This window comes from Fonsecaea monophora (genome assembly GCF_001642475.1).
Source record: "Fonsecaea monophora strain CBS 269.37 chromosome Unknown Scaff98, whole genome shotgun sequence".
NCBI lineage: Eukaryota > Fungi > Ascomycota > Eurotiomycetes > Chaetothyriales > Herpotrichiellaceae > Fonsecaea > Fonsecaea monophora.
In genome coordinates this window covers 36,321-54,074 of record NW_019174029.1, presented here as the reverse complement: position 1 = coordinate 54,074, position 17,754 = coordinate 36,321, and the positions used below count along the sequence as shown (strand labels likewise).

At 53.0% G+C, this 17,754-nt stretch overlaps 6 protein-coding genes across 6 annotated transcripts; 3 read left to right on the top strand and 3 right to left on the bottom strand.

Moving 5' to 3' along the window:
- Positions 1 to 966: 966 nt before the first annotated feature.
- AYO21_09636 (hypothetical protein) lies at positions 967 to 2,119 on the top strand (the record flags this gene model as incomplete). Its single annotated transcript, XM_022659566.1, has 2 exons — positions 967 to 1,041; positions 1,094 to 2,119. 2 exons carry the CDS (start codon positions 967 to 969, stop codon positions 2,117 to 2,119), a joined length of 1,101 nt encoding a protein of 366 aa, XP_022508120.1.
- Positions 2,120 to 3,943: 1,824 nt separating this feature from the next.
- On the top strand, positions 3,944 to 6,895 carry AYO21_09635 (hypothetical protein; the record flags this gene model as incomplete). The annotated part of the gene is made up of 1 exon (XM_022659565.1): positions 3,944 to 6,895. The coding sequence occupies one exon, from the start codon at positions 3,944 to 3,946 to the stop codon at positions 6,893 to 6,895; it is 2,952 nt and encodes a 983-aa protein (XP_022508119.1).
- A 998-nt stretch (positions 6,896 to 7,893) lies between these two features.
- On the bottom strand, positions 7,894 to 10,176 carry AYO21_09634 (hypothetical protein; the record flags this gene model as incomplete). The annotated part of the gene is made up of 1 exon (XM_022659564.1): positions 7,894 to 10,176. One exon carries the CDS (start codon positions 10,174 to 10,176, stop codon positions 7,894 to 7,896), a length of 2,283 nt encoding a protein of 760 aa, XP_022508118.1.
- A 415-nt stretch (positions 10,177 to 10,591) lies between these two features.
- On the bottom strand, positions 10,592 to 12,250 carry AYO21_09633 (serine/threonine-protein phosphatase; the record flags this gene model as incomplete). Its single annotated transcript, XM_022659563.1, has 3 exons — positions 10,592 to 11,652; positions 11,705 to 11,892; positions 11,925 to 12,250. 3 exons carry the CDS (start codon positions 12,248 to 12,250, stop codon positions 10,592 to 10,594), a joined length of 1,575 nt encoding a protein of 524 aa, XP_022508117.1.
- A 267-nt stretch (positions 12,251 to 12,517) lies between these two features.
- On the top strand, positions 12,518 to 14,609 carry AYO21_09632 (hypothetical protein; the record flags this gene model as incomplete). The annotated part of the gene is made up of 2 exons (XM_022659562.1): positions 12,518 to 12,771; positions 12,824 to 14,609. 2 exons carry the CDS (start codon positions 12,518 to 12,520, stop codon positions 14,607 to 14,609), a joined length of 2,040 nt encoding a protein of 679 aa, XP_022508116.1.
- A 472-nt stretch (positions 14,610 to 15,081) lies between these two features.
- AYO21_09631 (DNA repair protein (mre11)) lies at positions 15,082 to 17,397 on the bottom strand (the record flags this gene model as incomplete). Its single annotated transcript, XM_022659561.1, has 1 exon — positions 15,082 to 17,397. The coding sequence occupies one exon, from the start codon at positions 17,395 to 17,397 to the stop codon at positions 15,082 to 15,084; it is 2,316 nt and encodes a 771-aa protein (XP_022508115.1).
- Between the last annotated feature and the right edge of the window lie 357 nt (positions 17,398 to 17,754).

Here is a 17,754-nt window from a genome sequence, read left to right as displayed (position 1 = left end):
ATGGGAACATATGGTGATAATCACAGGATTTTGACCGAGTATTCTTGACTTGTACCTCGTAGCTGTTAGTTGAGTGGTACACTATCGCTGTTTTCCTGTCTCTTTGTTGGGGTTCCGGTTGGGGGCGTGGGGGATAGTGAGGGGGGGCATGGTTTCCTCTCCCTCGATATAGTACGAGGCCGAGACGAGACGTTCGGGGTATCAACATACCGAAAATGCTTGTCCAGCGGACAGCAGCAAGGCGCCTTGAAAGGCCACTGTCCGCTCAAGGAAGGAGAGCCTGCAGGCGTACCTCGCACATGGGCTAGACGTGTAGAGGAGGGGTATCAATCGGTCAACTTCGGTAGGATGGCCGGTTGGACGAGTTGGACGCAGCACCAGGACCAGCCCAATGAGGGCATGATTCGCCGGAGCACTTCCGCATCTCCCGTGTGGCTTTTGGACTTGTTGGAAAACTCTCTATCCTCTTCTGGAATCCTCAGATGGCCAAGGCTACGGCGAGGGTGGCGGCGATGGCGATGGCGGCAGTATACTCCGGCTGTGGGGTGGGTAGGTATCCAATACCTAAGGTAGGTACAGAGTAGGTAGGTATCTAATAGGTGTCGAGGGCTGGATTGTCCCCGTCCGTTGTCGATAACGTCACGATTTGTGTGTGGAATGATTGATTTGCATCATTCATAGCCTATTTACCGACTCCCCCCAACCCCATGTCATGTCATCGGTCAAACTCCCAATGACAACTGGGACTCTGCCCCGCGCGCGTTGCGTGTTTTGCGTCTGGATAAATTCAATCCGTTTTTTTCTCTCTTTTCCACTCAAAAATAAAAATAAAATAAAACCCGGAGGCGAGAGAAAAAAAAAAAGATCTTTTTCTTCTTCCAGCCCACCCTTTTTGAATACTTGTGAACGCCTTCCCTCCTCAAATTGACCTACCAACGGCAAGACGTACCAAGCCACGCCACGACCATGGGCTACCCCGATACCTTTGAAGGGTTCATGATCGAGGACCAGAAGAAATGGACTGAATTCAAGAAACAAGAGGTAGATTTTCCCCTTGAACCCCCGACAGGAACCTCTTTAACCCGCACCGCAGTTCAAACCCAAGAAGTTTGGCGACCACGACATTGATATCAAGATCGAGTGCTGTGGTGTCTGCGGTTCGGACGTACACACCATTAATGGTGGATGGGGTGAAGCTCCGCTGCCTATTTGTGTGGGCCATGAGGTCGTTGGGCACGCAGTCAAAGTCGGAGACGCCGTAAAGACAGTCAAGGTCGGCGACCGTGTGGGTGTCGGTGCTCAGATCTGGGCTTGCCTCAAATGCCCTCAGTGCAAGAGTGACAACGAGAACTATTGCCCACACCTGGTCGACACATATGGTGCTCCTTACCCAAAAGAGGTCGACCCGGACGAGACCATATCCCAGGGAGGTTACTCCTCGCACATTCGCGCCCACGAATACTTCGTCTTCCCCATTCCCGATGCTATACCCTCACATCTGGCCGCTCCCATGCTGTGTGCGGGATTGACCACGTGGAGTCCACTCGTACGGGCGGGGGTCGGTCCGGGTAAGAAGGTGGCAGTTGTGGGCTTGGGCGGCTTGGGCCATTTCGCAGTCATGTGGGCGAATGCTCTGGGCGCAGAGGTCACAGTCATCTCGCATTCCCCAAATAAAAAGGAAGATGCGCTCAAGCTGGGCGCAAAGGAGTTTGTGACAAATACCGAAAAGGGGTGGGCAGACAAATACGCCTTTACCTTTGACTTTGTGATCAATACCGCCGACATGACCCACACTTTTGATTTGCAAGAGTATTTGTCGCTGTGCAAGGTCAATGCCACATTCCATCAAGTCGGTCTGCCGGACGAAGCCCTTCCGCCACTGAAAGCCCAGATGTTTATGAGCAACGGCAGCTCCATTGGCGCAAGCCATATCGGTAACAGACCTGAGGCCCTGGCCATGTTGAAATTAGCCGCCGAGAAGCAGCTCTTCCCCATGGTTGAGACCCTGCCCATTTCAGAGAAAGGATGTGCAGAGGCGGTGTCTCGCGTTGCGGCAAATAAGATGCGATATCGATTCACCTTGACGGATTATGACAAGGCATTTGGTGCTCGCGACTGAGTACTCCAGTACTTGAAGGAAAAGGAAGCGCGACGGTCGTCGAGAGGCCAGTTGGGAACTCCATGTCCGGAGACTAACAGGAATAAATTCATCGAGACGTGCCGAGGCGCCGTCGTCTTGCTGCTTGGCTGTCACTCGTACCCGGTACTCGATCAAAAGCAAGATGGCCACAGGGTGTGCCTGGTGCAGTTTCGCCTTGGGGGCTCGAGAACAAGCTTGATCGAGCAATGACTTCCCCGTGTTTTCTAAATAGCGTGCATGGGTATCTGAGACCTGAAAGACAATCACTCAATTTCTCGCGCACTATTATTTTCGCAAGAACCCCTGCCAATGGGCTCCGTTGGTAGATTGGACCCTCCGTCCATGGCAACCTATCAACAGTTAGTGGTGTCGCAGAAGACGAGCCCCCAACTTACCTACTCTCTGACCAGCAAGGCTCTCTGTAAGTACAAGGTATGACGCTAGGTCCCGAGTACACGTAGGAATGTTGCTGGGCTGGTCTGTGACTGGCGATATCCACAAAATCCAACGAGGCGGTCAGGTAACTGAGTGGTTGGGCCAAGTCAACGAAATCCCATGCCCCAGGGACCAGCTTTTGCAGGCACGACAGGGGCCCCCGGCTGCGCTCGGACACTTCAAAGGTGTCCCCCGACGTCTAATGTACCTCTTGTTGGCTGGCAGCGCTCTTGAGTGGGTAAAAGTGCATTGACTGGAACCGCTCCTCCGGACACTTTCTCGATAAGAAGGTTTCGCCGACTTCACTCGATTCCCCAGGAAAACGACCCTATCAGCTATTTCCCCCTCCTCTTGGCCAGAGCCTACGGTATCGCGAAGTGTCCCACCTGTCAACCTTGATCTGGTAGCGCCCGAGGTGGTACTGATACGCCTGGATAGGCCGATTCGAGAGGGATGATGACGGAAAAGGCAGACGTTTGGACACAATTGGGGGCCTCAAGAAAGTGAAAAGAATGGCAGCGTTCGTAGGCGTCGATCTGGTGGTTCGCTTCGTTTCTAGTCAAGGGAAATTCCAGCCACTGCAGCTCCCCTCGCAGCCCGGCGAAGAAACGGGACATTGCGTGGCGGCTGATCACCCAAGGCGAGAGGCCAAAAACAGGCGCCCGGTTCCACCCAACGACCTTTAGAGCATGGATGGGTAAAAGCCATCCGCCAGATCAGAGCTTCAACGGCGTCGACTGCGAGTGGGGATAGGCACCTAATAGGAGCAGCGAAATGCTATTACTCGCCTGGCAGCTCCATCGTCCCGGTTTGTGCATGCTGCCAACCCCCCCATTGCTATCCTGTAACTTGTCTGCTCATCGGAACCCTTCGATGACATCCATTGCGATTTAAGTGCCATTCTGCCTTCGATGGCATTATAAACTTTGTACCCCGGTACACATTCGTGTTCTCCTACAGCCTCGGTCAAGGTGCGATCAAAAGCACTTTGGGAGCATTATCCCGTCTAGTTCGAGCCACCCACTACTCTTGACTTGATTTGCACCCGGCAATGTGAGGAGTCATGAAAAGATGAGATCAACCTGCCCGCGAGAATCTGGTCCCTAAGTGCATGCGGACACCAGCTGCTATCCTTGCCTCTGCCCGACAATTCGGACATTGGTCTACGCACACGTCGATCTTTACCTCCCAATCCTGCACCTTACCGAAAGTCTGCTTCCATTATTTGGTTCCAGGCTCGGTAGTCGTCCTCATTACATTCATATCTGATATGCGTGGTGGAGAACGCACGGCATCTATCCGTGAGACATACATGAGTGGGAGACAAATCTGCTGCTGCGGCTGCCGGAATGATTCTATGATACCAATATGGAAAGCGGTTTGAAAAAGTTATGGACCCGGCGGAAGAGCAAAGGGAATGACGGGAGACAAGACACGGGAGTTGGGAGCTTGAGGAAGAGCCAGAGCACTGACCATGCCCTCCGGTCACTCACTACAACCTCCCGCGCGAACCACGCCCGGAATGCCTCGACCGACGCACAATACAAGCAGAATGGAAGCAATAGGGTCCAGCCAGCGTTGGCTGGAGCCGTCGCAAGGCCCTCGACTTCTTGGTCACGCCCAGGCACGGATGGAAGCGGCAGCCTCATGAATGCCGTCAACCTGGCAGCTGACGCCGTTGTCAAATCAGACCAGGAATACCCGCAACATGCAGATAGATATCCCAAAGACCAGGTACGACCTAAAACCCCTCGCTACGTCGACATCTTCTCCCTCTCCAACCCGAGTAGCCCAAAGTCGAAGCCTGGCTACAATGAAGATGTGGCCGAACGGAATCTAGATTTGGCTCGAGTCGCTCTCGAAGGCACCCATCAGTACGTATCTTCGTCGAAATTTCAAGAAGAAGTCGCCGCCAGGAATGCCTATCCGAGTCTCCCTGGGAGCGGTAGTATCCACAGCTCTCCTTCTGCCCCTCAAAATGGGTTTAACGGCAGCCAATCGACTATTCCGTTGAAAGGAATAAACAGCCCACTGAACAGTTATTCGCATTCGCCTCAAAAGTCTGTGGAGCGACCTTTCTCGAGGCACAACCACAATGTCCATAGTTCGATTGGATCACATTCTCGACATCAAAGTGACCGATCTTGGGACTCTCAAGGACTGCTGCACGAATTACCAGCCTCGAGACACAGTATCGAAGATCCCCGTCAGACGCAAACTATGACAAGCCCAACGACAACACTAGCAAGCAGTTCTCGCGACCCTATGCTGGCCCACAGCCCACACACGGTTCCGACCAGCCATCAAAGCAGGGGCTCCGGGGAATTTCCTTCGCCTATCTTCCCAAGTGGTGCTCTCAGCAACTACCAGCTTTCAGCCTCGGAAGTGACACAAGTGAAGTCCAATGAACCATTCCAACCGCACCAGCAAGGGGTTGTCACATTCCCAGACCGCTCAACGGAATCCCCAAGCTACAGTCATTCAGTACGCTCACCCTCAAACTTAAGCAACGCGTCTTCTGTGAAGCGAGCGATTAATCTCCCCAATCGAAAAATCATGGATTTGACCGTAAATGATCCAGAGGTTTTCTCCGAGGACACTCCTCCATCAAATTACAGCTCTTCTCCTGTTCTAGAACATGCGAAAGTCGATACGACACGGAAAGTACAGGGAGCCACTGTATCTGGTCCGTCCACCGAAGATGGGAGAACGGACACCACTACGACCGAAACAACAAACCATTCGCCTATTGAGATAGAACAGGCAGTGGTGATTGATAGTCCACAATCTCGACCACCGCAGTCAGAGCCGCGTTCAGAATTGCCCAGGTCAGAATATCCTCCTCGTTCTCATTTTGCCATCGGCTTTTCGCCCATCACCACTATTGTATCTGCATCACCTCGCGCAAGTGTTGTTTTAGAACCGCCAATCACTTCTGACCAGACAGGTCAAACTCAAGTGAGCCCTGAGCCGATTGAAGTGCAAAATAAACAGAACGAGAACAGAGTTGCTCCGCACTCAAAGCAGCCAGCACAGCAAAACAAGCGGAAGCCCGATCACCGTTCAAGACACTACGTTAAAGAGGCTGAGAGACAGACCTCGAGATCGAACAAAGGGGACGGGAACAGAAATCTTGATGTGAGCGAGATCGGGAAGGCCGTCGAACATTTGGTACAAGAGCCGTCGGCGACTGCGTCATTCGAGCCTGACCACGATCTCGAACCCTTACCATCACCTCGTGCATACATTCACAAGACCCCAGAAAGTCTAAACTCGACTGGAATGGGTGATCCGGTTCGTCCTCCCAGTGTGAGCACTAGGGAATTTGCAAACACTCCTGGCAGATCAATGCTGACAAGTGTCCCTGAAGAAGTAGAAGTCAAGAGCAACGGCCTCGCCATGCCGCCAACAGAGCTTATGACTGAGACGTGGCCGGGGAGCAGTAACCTGTATATTGACAGTGACCCTGCCAAGGAGCGACTTCGCTCTGCCCTGGGGTACCAGTCGACATTTGACGAGAGAGAATATGCCCAAAAGCAAGCTGAGGCTCGTGCAGCTCTTATTCGGCTCCAGCATAGTTTGAACGAGAATTTCCTCACCCAGTCAACTCCTGTGCCAGATTCGCCCTCAACCAGACATGGCTCTTCGAAACATGCCTATTCCTTTAGCGACGGGAAACCAGCCGCGCCGTCATCTATCTTTTCACAGGTCAGACACTCACCCACCCCGACAGATGCGATGGGCGAGGCTGACAGACGGCTTGAGGACGGTAGAAGCCCAACTTCTCATCATCAATGGACGACGGTGTCGCACGAAAGGGAAGGTGGAAAAGCTCGGAGAAAGAAATCAACCCGTAACACCGTCCAAACCGACGTGGGTGGGGGGAAAGCAAAGGAGAAGCAGAGAGCGGAGGCTGATCTGAATGGACCTGGTCCGTCCATCATCAATGACCTAGAGAGTCCAAAGCATCTTCTACACTTGCCACCACCTCTTCGCCTCAATGGACATCCTATCCACCACAATCTACAATATCAGCCACCAAGTCCAGGCGAGGTTTCTTTATCGAACTTTCCAATACCTGTCTCTTCTCCGCGTCAATCGATTATTCGGCCTCCCATGACTGAAGATACGGACAGGCAACAGACACCGACGCCGACCCAGCAGCACACGCCTCAGCAACAGCTCCCCGGCAGTGTGACTGGAATGAAAGAACGCATCTTGCGCCGGCAGGCCAGCCAACGAAGCCAGGCAAGCAACAGCTCGGCATACAGTATTCCCTTTCACATGATTCCGGATCGATCGAGTAGCATACGAGATTGACCGGGGATGGACACGGATGAATAAACGCGCCAGGTTTTCCGTATGTCAAGAATAATTCGCCAGATCATGGACGGACGGACGGACAGATGGATGGATGGATGGGCTTTGGGTATAGCTCAGGAGGATGTTTTTTTATCTCCTTGACTGACTTTCTTCTTCCCAGCGATACCTTTTGTTTTGTGTTCGCAAGCGACCTAGGATGATGGATTTCAAGAAAAAGTTGTTCTTGTTTGGCCATGTATCAACGACCCGTGACGACTCTTGAGGTATATTCATCGACGCCCATTGCAAATTGTGTATCCACAGTTCTTGAAAATCTTGTAGCTACTTATATATATATAATACAAGGTGTGTCGGCCGTTTGGCGACTGACGACAGGTGACAGACGAGGGAACGCAGGTCAAGTTGCCTGTACCTCTGGAAACAGAAACAGAAAATGGAACCCCCTTTTTGACACAGCATACATGATCTTTCGGTTTCGTCGTGACACCAGCCCACCCAGCCACCCATCAGCGAGCGTGCCCGAGGCTGCAGCAAGACTGGTAGTTGACCGACGTCGACACTGGTGATTAGTGACCGATTCGATAGTATGTGTGTGTGCGTGTGTCTGTGTGTTTGGGGGCAGCAAGGACCAACAAGAATACGTGACATACCGTAAAAGCGTGTGCGCCTACTGAAAACATTCCCACAAGGGCGAGAGGGCATGGTTTTGTAGACTTTTGAGAGAAAACGATGGCGAGGAAGCTAAGGCCGCATCCCCGAGATACAGAAATGCGAGGTTCATGAGGTCCAGCGTACTCACTCTCATGAGGCAGATGAAAAGGTAGGGGATATTTTTCGCCTGTTTCTTTGTCTATGTATGTACATGTATATGAGAATGGATATGTATATATGTCGTATATAGATCACGAGTACTCTTTACAGCGGTACGTAGGGGACAAGGTATCCCAACTAGATACTAGACACCCAGGTACCAGGCACTATTCGTAGATACCTCCTTACAACCCCCAGACCTTCATCCACCCCTCCTGGGACTTGACCCAGGCTCGCTCGGGCGTGCGACCGCCTTCGACGCCCCGGCCGCTCTCCAAGACCTCCTCCTCGCCTGGAAGCCGGAGCCACTCGTCGACACAGTCGGGGATCTCTTCCTTGACGTGGCTGACCACGACGAGGGCCTGGTCGGGCGTGAGACCTGGGAACCGGACATTCTGCGACGCCTGAGCTGGAGAATCTGCAACGTTACCACCACCAGCCTGGGGTTGTCGAGGAGAGATTGCGCTCTTCGGTGTCGGTGGTGCCTTGTCCTCGCCAAACTCGAGCCACGACATGGCCTTGTCCCTCGTGTCTGCAGATAGACCTGAGAAGGCTTCGTCCAAGATGACTATATCGGGCTGCTTGATGAGAGCACGAAGAAGGAGGAGAAGCCTTTGGGCAGAGAATGGCAGCTGGCCGAACGCGTGGACTTGTTTGTCGGTCGCCCAGCTGAGATCTGAACCACTACTAAACCCGGAAGCATCACCATCAACCGCGTCTTGTCGGAGTTCAGGCTCCCACCACCTGAGGAAACGTTCCACCAAGGCGTTTCGTTCCGCGGTGAGATCCGGCTTTCCTGCGTACGTCTCTGCCCATGCACTCTCCAGCACTCTCCTCACGGTGAGGTGCTTGGGAAAGAACTGATGAATCTCCGGAGATGAATGTCCTATACGACTCTGGATCTCCCACAGACTCAACCCGGAAACCCCCCGCTCCGGATCAGGTAATCTTGTGCGCCCAAAGAACTTTATCGGCAGGGAGTAGGACTGCGGGTGGTCCGAAGTCAGGAGTGAGAGGAGCGTGGTTTTCCCGGAGCCGTTGGGGCCGAGGAGCGCGAGACGTGTGCCGGCGTAGATTGTCATGTTCAAACCCGGAGTGCTGTGACCTGGCTGTGGGGGAGGATGGCCGAGAACGGTTTTAGAGCCGTACTGGACAACGATAGAAGTGAGTTCGATCAGAGGGTCACCCAGTTGTCTGTCCCTGTCGCCCCCCAAAGATGACGAGGACTCTCCTGACTGGTGAGACGATCCACTGGGTTCCGGGGTAGGTGTAGAGGACGGGGTGGGAGCTGCGGCAATGGCACGTTGGAGTAACTTGCTGAGACTTTGTCGGCCATGTTTCTCTGTCTCCATATCGCGCTCGAGAGAACGTCCAGTTTCCTTTTGGGCGTCCAGAGCAGGGCTGGGATCCTCAAGCATTTCTGGATGTCTTGATATACCTGTCTCGCTCAACACATCGCCGGTGACGCCAGTCAACGGAAGGCCATAGTCCCTCGTGATTCGATCGACAACCTTTTGGTCCGCAGCTGAAACATCCGTTGCAGAGACCAGATTCACCCACCTACGTATGTCCCACAGCACTTTGGTTTTTTCACCCATCAATGCCACGGTATGGTTATGGCCAAGCACGACCAGATGGGTTATCCAATCCGGGATTGGGTCCTGAGGACGTAGCCCGAGCATCAAAAGCGGTGTCGACTGATATGCCAGCCTCTTCAACATAGGTGACAGGGTCACCAACGTAGGAGGATCAAGGCCCATGAACGGTTCATCGAGCAGGAGAAGGAGTGGTCTCCCCAGTAATGCCTTGGCAATCCTCGCGCGTCTTGTTTGTCCATTGCTGAGGTTGCTCACTGGCATGTTTGTCAACTTCCCCAAACGAAGATCCGAGATGACTTTGTCAAGGAGATGGCTGTCAACGCCACCATCTGGGGCTTTTTGTCCAGGATTGAGCTCTGTGTCGCCCTTGAGATATTGCAGGACGGTCCAATCTGTTTCCTCCCGTCGACTCTCATAGCGAGCACTGAGGTATGCGCCTCTTACCCCTCCTGATCCCCCAGCCACTTGTCCTTTTGCGCTGTTGAAGCCCACATACTGAATCGCGCGTGAAGGGACACGAAGTCGGTGGTCCTTCTGGTCATCGATGTAGGCAGAGGCCAAGTAAGGGTACGACCTCGCGTTAGGCGGCAAACAGATGTGTGAACCCCGTAGTATCTCGAGAAATGTTGCGCCGTCCGATGCACTGATGACGGCCCAATGCTCGTTTGTCCTCTCAACAGGGCGAGCTTTGTCTTGGACCGTCGCAGGCAGCTCGAATGTCAGGTTCGGGAACAGAGGTGGGTTTGAGGATGAGTCATGACGATCGACCGATGGATGTTCTTTGTAGAAAGTCCCATTCTGGATCTGAATGAGATTGATCTGGCCACATTTCAGGGATTGCCGGAAGAGGCAGATAGCTGACCTTCGCATGTCCGTTGCATGGTTTTCTGTATATGTTAGGAAGGCCGGGTGCGCGAGATTATGTACTATTGACTTGCGAGATCGGAGTTTGCGACATGCGCATCTCCAATTTTGGAGTAGACAACCTTGACAACTAGAGCAGCCCTCGGACAAGGCTGCCGCGCTTCGTCCGAGTCAATCGGCAGGAGTCCGATTGGTGTGAGAACAAGAAGCACTGAGATACAGCATCATCATTTCTAAGCCAGCTCTATAACCAGCTCTCTGGATATTTGTTACATGCACGCATGAGCCCTCCTTCACGCCCTCGCTATGCTGGAATTCATGAAATCTGGCACCAGAGCCCCAAGCAATCACCATTCACCCGTTCCAAGCTCATCCCATCCTTCCTGGCACTACCTGGCCAACTGTCCTATCGTCATCAACCTCAAAGGAAATATTCATTCCGTCCACCTCTTGATGGTGGAACGTGTCGTAGCTCATCCTTGACAGCGCTGAAAAGCTTAAAGGTTGGCTTCATGTCTTCGCCAATGTCGCATACTGATGCCAGGTTTCCACATCTGTAGCAGTAATTTGGGGCGCTCCATACTGTCACCACGTCCTGACTCTTGAAGTGATATTTGTAGCCTTCGTTGACGAGTTGATGTGCTCTTGCAATGAGGTTGAGTCCGTTGACGTGGCAGAATTCCTGGCTAACTCGATCTCCAAACAGCCATCCGGCTCCTCGAGGTGATACTGCCCATGTTTCAACATCTTCGGGGTCTGACCATACAAGGTCACAGAACGCGCCTTCGTGCGGAATTTCCTGTGCTCGTGCGACAACTCGGACTTGATCGAGAGTCCTGATTTCTGGGGAGAGGCCACCGTGTACACACAGAACTTTGCCATCTACTATGGCTCCTAGTGTCATGAAATCGAAGACTTGGCAACAGGCTTTCCATACTGAAGTGTTTCCATATTTCTGCACGCACTCCTCATAGAAGCCGTACACTTGGGTAATCTGGCGCGATTCGTGATTTCCTCTGACCAGGGTGATTTTATCGGGGTATTTCGCTTTGAGGCAAAGTAAAAGTGTGAGTGTTTCAAGGGAGAAGTATCCACGATCAACGTAGTCTCCAAGAAAGATGAAATTTGCGTTTTGTTTGCGTGAGATGATGTTTCCAGATTCTGATCTCTCGTCCTCAATCTCGGATTGTTGTGATGAGGGTATCTCTTCAGCGTCGCTGATCTCACTGCTCTTTTCGCTTGGCGTATCAGGGTGTTCGGATCCTCCCAGTTTCAGTTTCTTCTTGAGTTTCGGGTCTGTGATGGTAGAAGGCGGTTCAATGTCTGCGGAAGTGATGATATTTGCGGGCGTAACAGGTGTTTCGGGCGCCGATTCATTAGGCATGCCCCCTGCGACTCGGAAAAGTTCGAGTAAGTCATAGAATTGACCATGGATATCGCCGCAGATCGTGACAGGGGTAGAAACGGGTTGGATGTTTGATTCTGGTAATACGGTCAATTGCAGCTCAGAAGACTGTGGCACTGGATGACAAACCTTCCATCATGAACTCTTTGACAATCTCGCAGAGCTGCTTCATGTGGTATTCTGAGAGGTACTTGCAATTTTTTGCTGCTTCGAGCCACTCGTCGGGTCCTGCTGATCGCTTGAGGCGTGCTGGCCCTGGGACTGGGACTTTAATTGCGCCCATGGCGCCGGTGAGAGAGAGGTGAGCTGGCTTGGATCTGCCCGTTCGTACGTAGAATCAGTGCCCAACTGGCTGGTTGGGGCTTTTGGCAGATAGCCGGGGGCAGGGGGAATTCGCAGGGCCTTGACGAGGTCGACGTAGTTAAATACCTTCGGCTTGGGCAAGCCGAAGAAGGCGCGGCGGTCGTTCTCGTTGACTTGGCGAGAACGGCGGCGGATGGAGGGGGAGGGGGAGGGACAAGGCGGTGAAGAGGGCGAACCCTCAAGAGAGTCTTCTTCGAAGACGGGGAATGCTTCTGGAACGACCGCCGTCTCTATGGCGGCGTCCAAATTGCGGCCTGTGGTGGTGGAGTGGGAGGAGGGAGTTGTTGGCGACGGGGTCGCCGCGGTAGACATCGCGGCACGTGAGCGTCTAAAATCGGCAAAAAGTAAATCCGTTCCGAGAAGGGTGGGAGGGCCGATATTTATGGGAAAGCGAACGCCCCTCCCATCATTCTGTATTCACTATTGACCATGTTGTTCATTCACTGGCGGTCACATGAATGATATGCTGCTATTGTCTCTCGATGAATAGCGGGCCTACGGTGACTCATTCGCGGTCTCATACAAACAGACAAGGTTCTCTCATTGTTTTTTCACTTTCGACTCAAAATCCTACAACAAATGTCTGGTCACTCTAAGAGTCGCGCAGCAGCAGGTGTCCTGCCTGTGAACGCTGCGACCAGGAAGAATGCAACTGCTCAGTCCGCATCTAAATCATCACCTAGAACGCCAGCACCAAGACTTAGACTGATCGTCCGCCGCTTGCCTCCTGGACTAACCGAGACTGAATTCTGGGCCACTCTGGGCGATGACTGGAAAGTCGGTAACGGCAAAGTAGAGTGGGCGGCGTACAAAGACGGGAAGGTCTCAAAAGAGTACTGTGCTTTGCCTCTAGAAACAGATTGATATCTCACTGACCGAACACAGTCCAGCAAAACCCTCTCGACCAGCCAGAGCTTATCTCAAAGTCAAGGAACAAACACTGCTAGACGTTTTATCTAAATTGGTCAGAGAATCATCATTCCAGGATGCCAAAAACACCACCAGAGATCCTTGTCTGCTGGGACCACCATCACTCGAATTTGCACCCTACAACAAGATGCCCGTTCCTCGCGTCCGACATGATGGCAGACAAGGCACCATTGATCAGGACCAAGAATTCATCGATTTCCTGCAAAGTCTGACTGAACCCATCAATAAACCAGCGCCAAATGGAGCCGAAGCTACTGACATCAAGGCGGACACGATCACTGTCACTCCGCTGGTCCAATATATCAAAGAGAAGAAGGCCAACAAGGCCAAGGAAGCTGCCCAGGCCAAAGCAGCGAAGCGGGAAAGTAAGGAGGCGAAGCCCACTAAGAGTGAGCGCACTCCGACTGTTATTATCAAGGGCAAGAATACCCCCAACTCTACAGAGAAGGAAAAGGACCGTGTCGCCAAAGCCACCCACGATGGAGTGAAGTCGACCAATAAATCGGCACCTGCTTCACAAGGAAAGCAGACGGCATCCACGAAATCCGAGAGTAAACAGACATCAGTAAAGGATCCTCGACCACAGTCTCCAGCAACTCCAGGCGTAGGCGCGGCATCAGCACCTGCTACCACACCTGCGAAACGAGAGCGAAATCGAGAGCGAGACAGCGGAAGGGCTGCTGCTCGAATGCTGCAACGGGATTTGGGACTGCTAGCAAAAGAAAACACCTCGCAACGCACCCCAAAGTCTCCATCAAATACAGCTACCGCAAACGACAAAATGACTTCATCCTCAGCCGCAAAACCGTCTACTTCTACCACTTCCAAGTCTTCAGGACCTTCGACAGAGCAGTCCAAGCCAGTCACACCTACAACCGCTTCGCCTGCGGCTCCTCCAACCGGCCCACGCGCTTCACGCACTCCAAACACTACGTCTACCAAATCAGAACCATCTGGCGCAGCGTCAGCGTCGTCGGGCCGACCAACAGCCAATCAACGTCAATCCAAAACCTCGTCTTCTCAGCAGCCCACCACAGGCGCGAAATCCGCGTTCCTCAAGCACGCAAACCCGTCTCAGGGCATCACGGAGGACCTCCTACAACAGGTCTTCAAGGAATTCGGGGCAATCACACGCTGTGAGATCGACAAAAAAAAGGGATTAGGTTATGTCGACTTTCAAGACCCTGAGGCGTTGAAAAAGGCGATGGCAGCCAGCCCAGTCAAAGTCGCGCAGGGTCAAGTCGTTGTGTTGGAGAACAAGTCGCATCATAGCCAACAAAGCAAACGCGGAGGAGGGGGTGGAGGTGGAAGTGGTGGCAGTCAAAATCAAGCAACCTCTGGGCAGGGGAAAACAAGGACTGCATCCCCTGCTGCGGCCCCAGCGACTGTGAATTCACCCAAACCAAACGCTGCACAGACGCTTGCTGCTGAGACATCCACCAGCGCAGCTACGATTGAGCCTGCCCCAACAACGCCAACCTCAGCGACGCCACCAACTGCACCACGAGGCAACTCTAGAGGTGGCGGAAGCGGTGCTCGTACGGGTGGACGTGGGAACAGTGGGGGAAAGAAAGAGGGCGCCCGTGGTGGTGGTGGGAGCGGGTCAGGTCAGGGTCAGGGCGGGAACAAGGGCAGCGCGGTGGTAGAGGAAACTTTGGAGGTGGCAGACGTGGCGCGGGGGGTGGACAAACAAATGCAAATACAACCGCTGGTGCTACTGGTGCTGCTGCTGGGGGCTTAGCGGTAGTTGAGGGCGCTCCCAGCGCTTCCTCGACACCTGCGGGCAAGGAAGATGGGAAGAAAGAATGAGCATGACACGACGGGCGCTGAGCTGTGCCGAGCTTGAAGACGCTAGAGACGCACGTCGACCCTTCTTTAGTGTACGAGATACAGAGCGAGGTGAATACCAGACACAAGCCAAAACGATGAACAATGGTTATTATAGCCATCTGCTCTCCGAAGTTGACGATTCTACCAGAAGGCTCCGTTGTGATACCTCGCTTTGACACACCATGGTAACTTTTTGTTGGGGAGTTGAGGCGACACGTAGTTTGCAAACAATACTCTGGGATATGCTGCTCTGAACTTTTCTCCTCAACTCTCCCCATAGGCATAGCAGTCAAGATGTACCTACGTCCTGAGATTACCGAGTACATGCGTGATCGGACGCTGCCGTGAGAAGATGGCGGTTACGCGGCGTATACGACGAGCATTCATCGTCTTCTTCTGGTTGGCGGAGCGGGCTCAAATGCATCGTCGTCATCGTCATCATCATCATCATCGATCTGCTCGTGGCTCTGACTCCGGCTCCCACCCGTGCTCCGTCCATTCCCCAATATACTGTTCTGCGACATGGTGAAGCTGAGGGTCGACTGTTTCTGCTTCGAAGCCGCTGCACGAGCAGGTGGCTTTTTCGTCGCCGGCGTTGATGATGCGAAGGAGGTCGGTTTCGTTCTGGCTCCGGCTCGGGTTGTCGTGGTGCTGGCCGCTGCTGATGTTGCGCTGCGCCCTCGCGTACCTGCGGCGGTCTTGCGCTTTTCAGGCACAAACATGGCTTGAGAGTCGTCTTCCTCGTCATTGTCCTCCATGATGATGTCGTCGTCCTCTTCTACATCGTCTTCATCGTCTGAGATTGCCCGCTTCCGCGCTCGTGAAGCGGTTGTCGTTGCGGCGGCTTTCTTCGCTGTGGTTGTCGCCTTGCGAGCGGTGGTCGTTGCCGTTGAACCAGCTCGACCACCTCTTCCTCTTCCTCGTCCCCTGGCTGCTGCTGTTGTTCTTGGTGCAGATGTTGCCCCTTCACCGTCTTCGTCTTCGTCCCCGTTTCTACTTTCCAAATCCTCTGAATCGCGCAGCAAAGCAGCAGGGTTATCCTCCCATGGGCCATCGTTATCACTATCCCAGTCGGCCGGCTGAGGTTTGAACCTAGCTTTGTTCTTGGACACCTTGAGCATGCCCTTCGCAAACATCTCTTCCATCTTCGCACGCTGCTCTTGGATCTGGGTCGCCAGGTCTTCGTCGTCGTCGTCGGCATCATTCGCGTCGGTTTGCAGTCTGACGAGGTGCTTGATTTGATCCGCGAGTGATTCGTTCACAAACATTTCCATGGCGTGTTTGTCATCCTTCTCCACGTATTGATTCACAGCGTCACCAAAATAATTTTGAGGGAGGATAGTGAGGGATTGGGCTTGGAGGAATTCTCGGACGAGTTTGTCGACTCGGATGGTCTCCAGACCTTGAAGTTTGGCCATGATCTCCTTATCTGCCTGTGCATCTCGAGCTGCGCGTGCCGCTGCGTTCTTTTTCTTGACATGGAACTGGACCACATCATTGGTGTTGGCGACCTTATCAATGAACCTGTTGGAAAAGCGTTGGGGATTCTCAATATCAAACTTGCCGATGCCGTCGGCCGAGGTCGTCTCAACGCGCAGTCTAATCAAGGGCAACGGGCATTCTTCCTGTTCCTCGTCTGGGTATTGTCTTTCTTCTTGCGCCTCTGACCATTCTTCCCTGGCTTGCTCAATTAGCCTGTCCACAATCTTGATCATGTGGCGGGTCAGCTCTGCACGATGATCGTCTTTGGATCTAGCAATCCGAACAGCGTCTTTGTCTGCGGCGAGCGTGATGTCCTTGTAGACAAACGGACGGACTGTTTTCAGCCGAATTGGTTCACATGTCATGTCTCGCCCAGTGATCGTCAGGATTGCAACCTTTTTAGGGACGGCTTCGCCTGGGATCAAAGAGGTAGCAACAGAGGACCCTGGTTGCATAACCTTGAAGTTCATTTCTGGATTCAGTCTGGGTTCGATATCACACTCGTGCTCGTGGCCCCAGATCACCAGATCCAGAAAGTCTGGCAGAAAGTTCTCGGGCAGATATGATGTTTCTGTATGTGCATGGTGATTTTGATGAACGCATATCAAATTGTACCAATCGCCCATCTGCTTGCTCGGTCGGTGGAATTTGACCTTGCCATCCCGGAAGGTTCGATGCAGGCGCTCATCCCGGACATTGGAGAGGCCGTACAGGGCTAGCTTCGTGCGGCCTTTCTGTATCAAAACCGGCTTGACCACGATGTTATCACTCTGAGGTGTTTTCCCGTAGTAGTTGATCAGTCCAGAAACAGCTAGCAGGTCTAGAGCAGAGTAGTGGCCTTCCCCGGTTGGGTCGTCATGATTCCCGTGTATGGAGAAAACGGGGATTCCAACATTGATATTGGCGTCTTCGTAGTTGACATGGTCGAACGTGGTGTCGAAATGTTCCGACTCATCGGATAGCATTTCGAGCTCGCAAGGTTTGTCACCCAAGCAGTTCAGTCTCAGGGACCGCATGACATTGTACATAGACTTTCGTGAGGGTTTGTTCTCGTGGAAGAGGTCACCGGCGAGCAGGACCATATCAACATCCCGATCTTTGGCCAGACACATGATTTCATGGAACGTCTTCCAGGAGTCGTCACCTCGGATCGGGTCTCGTTCGTGGGCTCCAACATGGTTGTCAGTGGCGACAAGGATGGTAATTGTGTCTGCCATGGCTTCTGCTAGTTCAACGAGGAGGAAAGTACATTGGAATATTGTTGCTGAGAAGAATGCTGTGAAAGAGTAGTGGTTTCGCGTGTCTCACAAAGGGGCGATTGGCTTCGTGGAAAATGGCGTGTTTGCTGCCTGTTCGGCAGAGTCAAAGAGTCGAGCAAATCACAAACAAACGTCCCGAGAAGAGAGGACGACACAAATTTTGACTTGAGCTCGAGACAGCTATCCCATATGGCTGGTAATTTGCAACACGCAGGAACATTGAAATAGCATTGACCTATGACATGAGAGGGGGCCAGTGTGCGATGGACAAAGGCTGCGAGACACGATGATGATGAGGAGGAGGTTGCGTCGCCA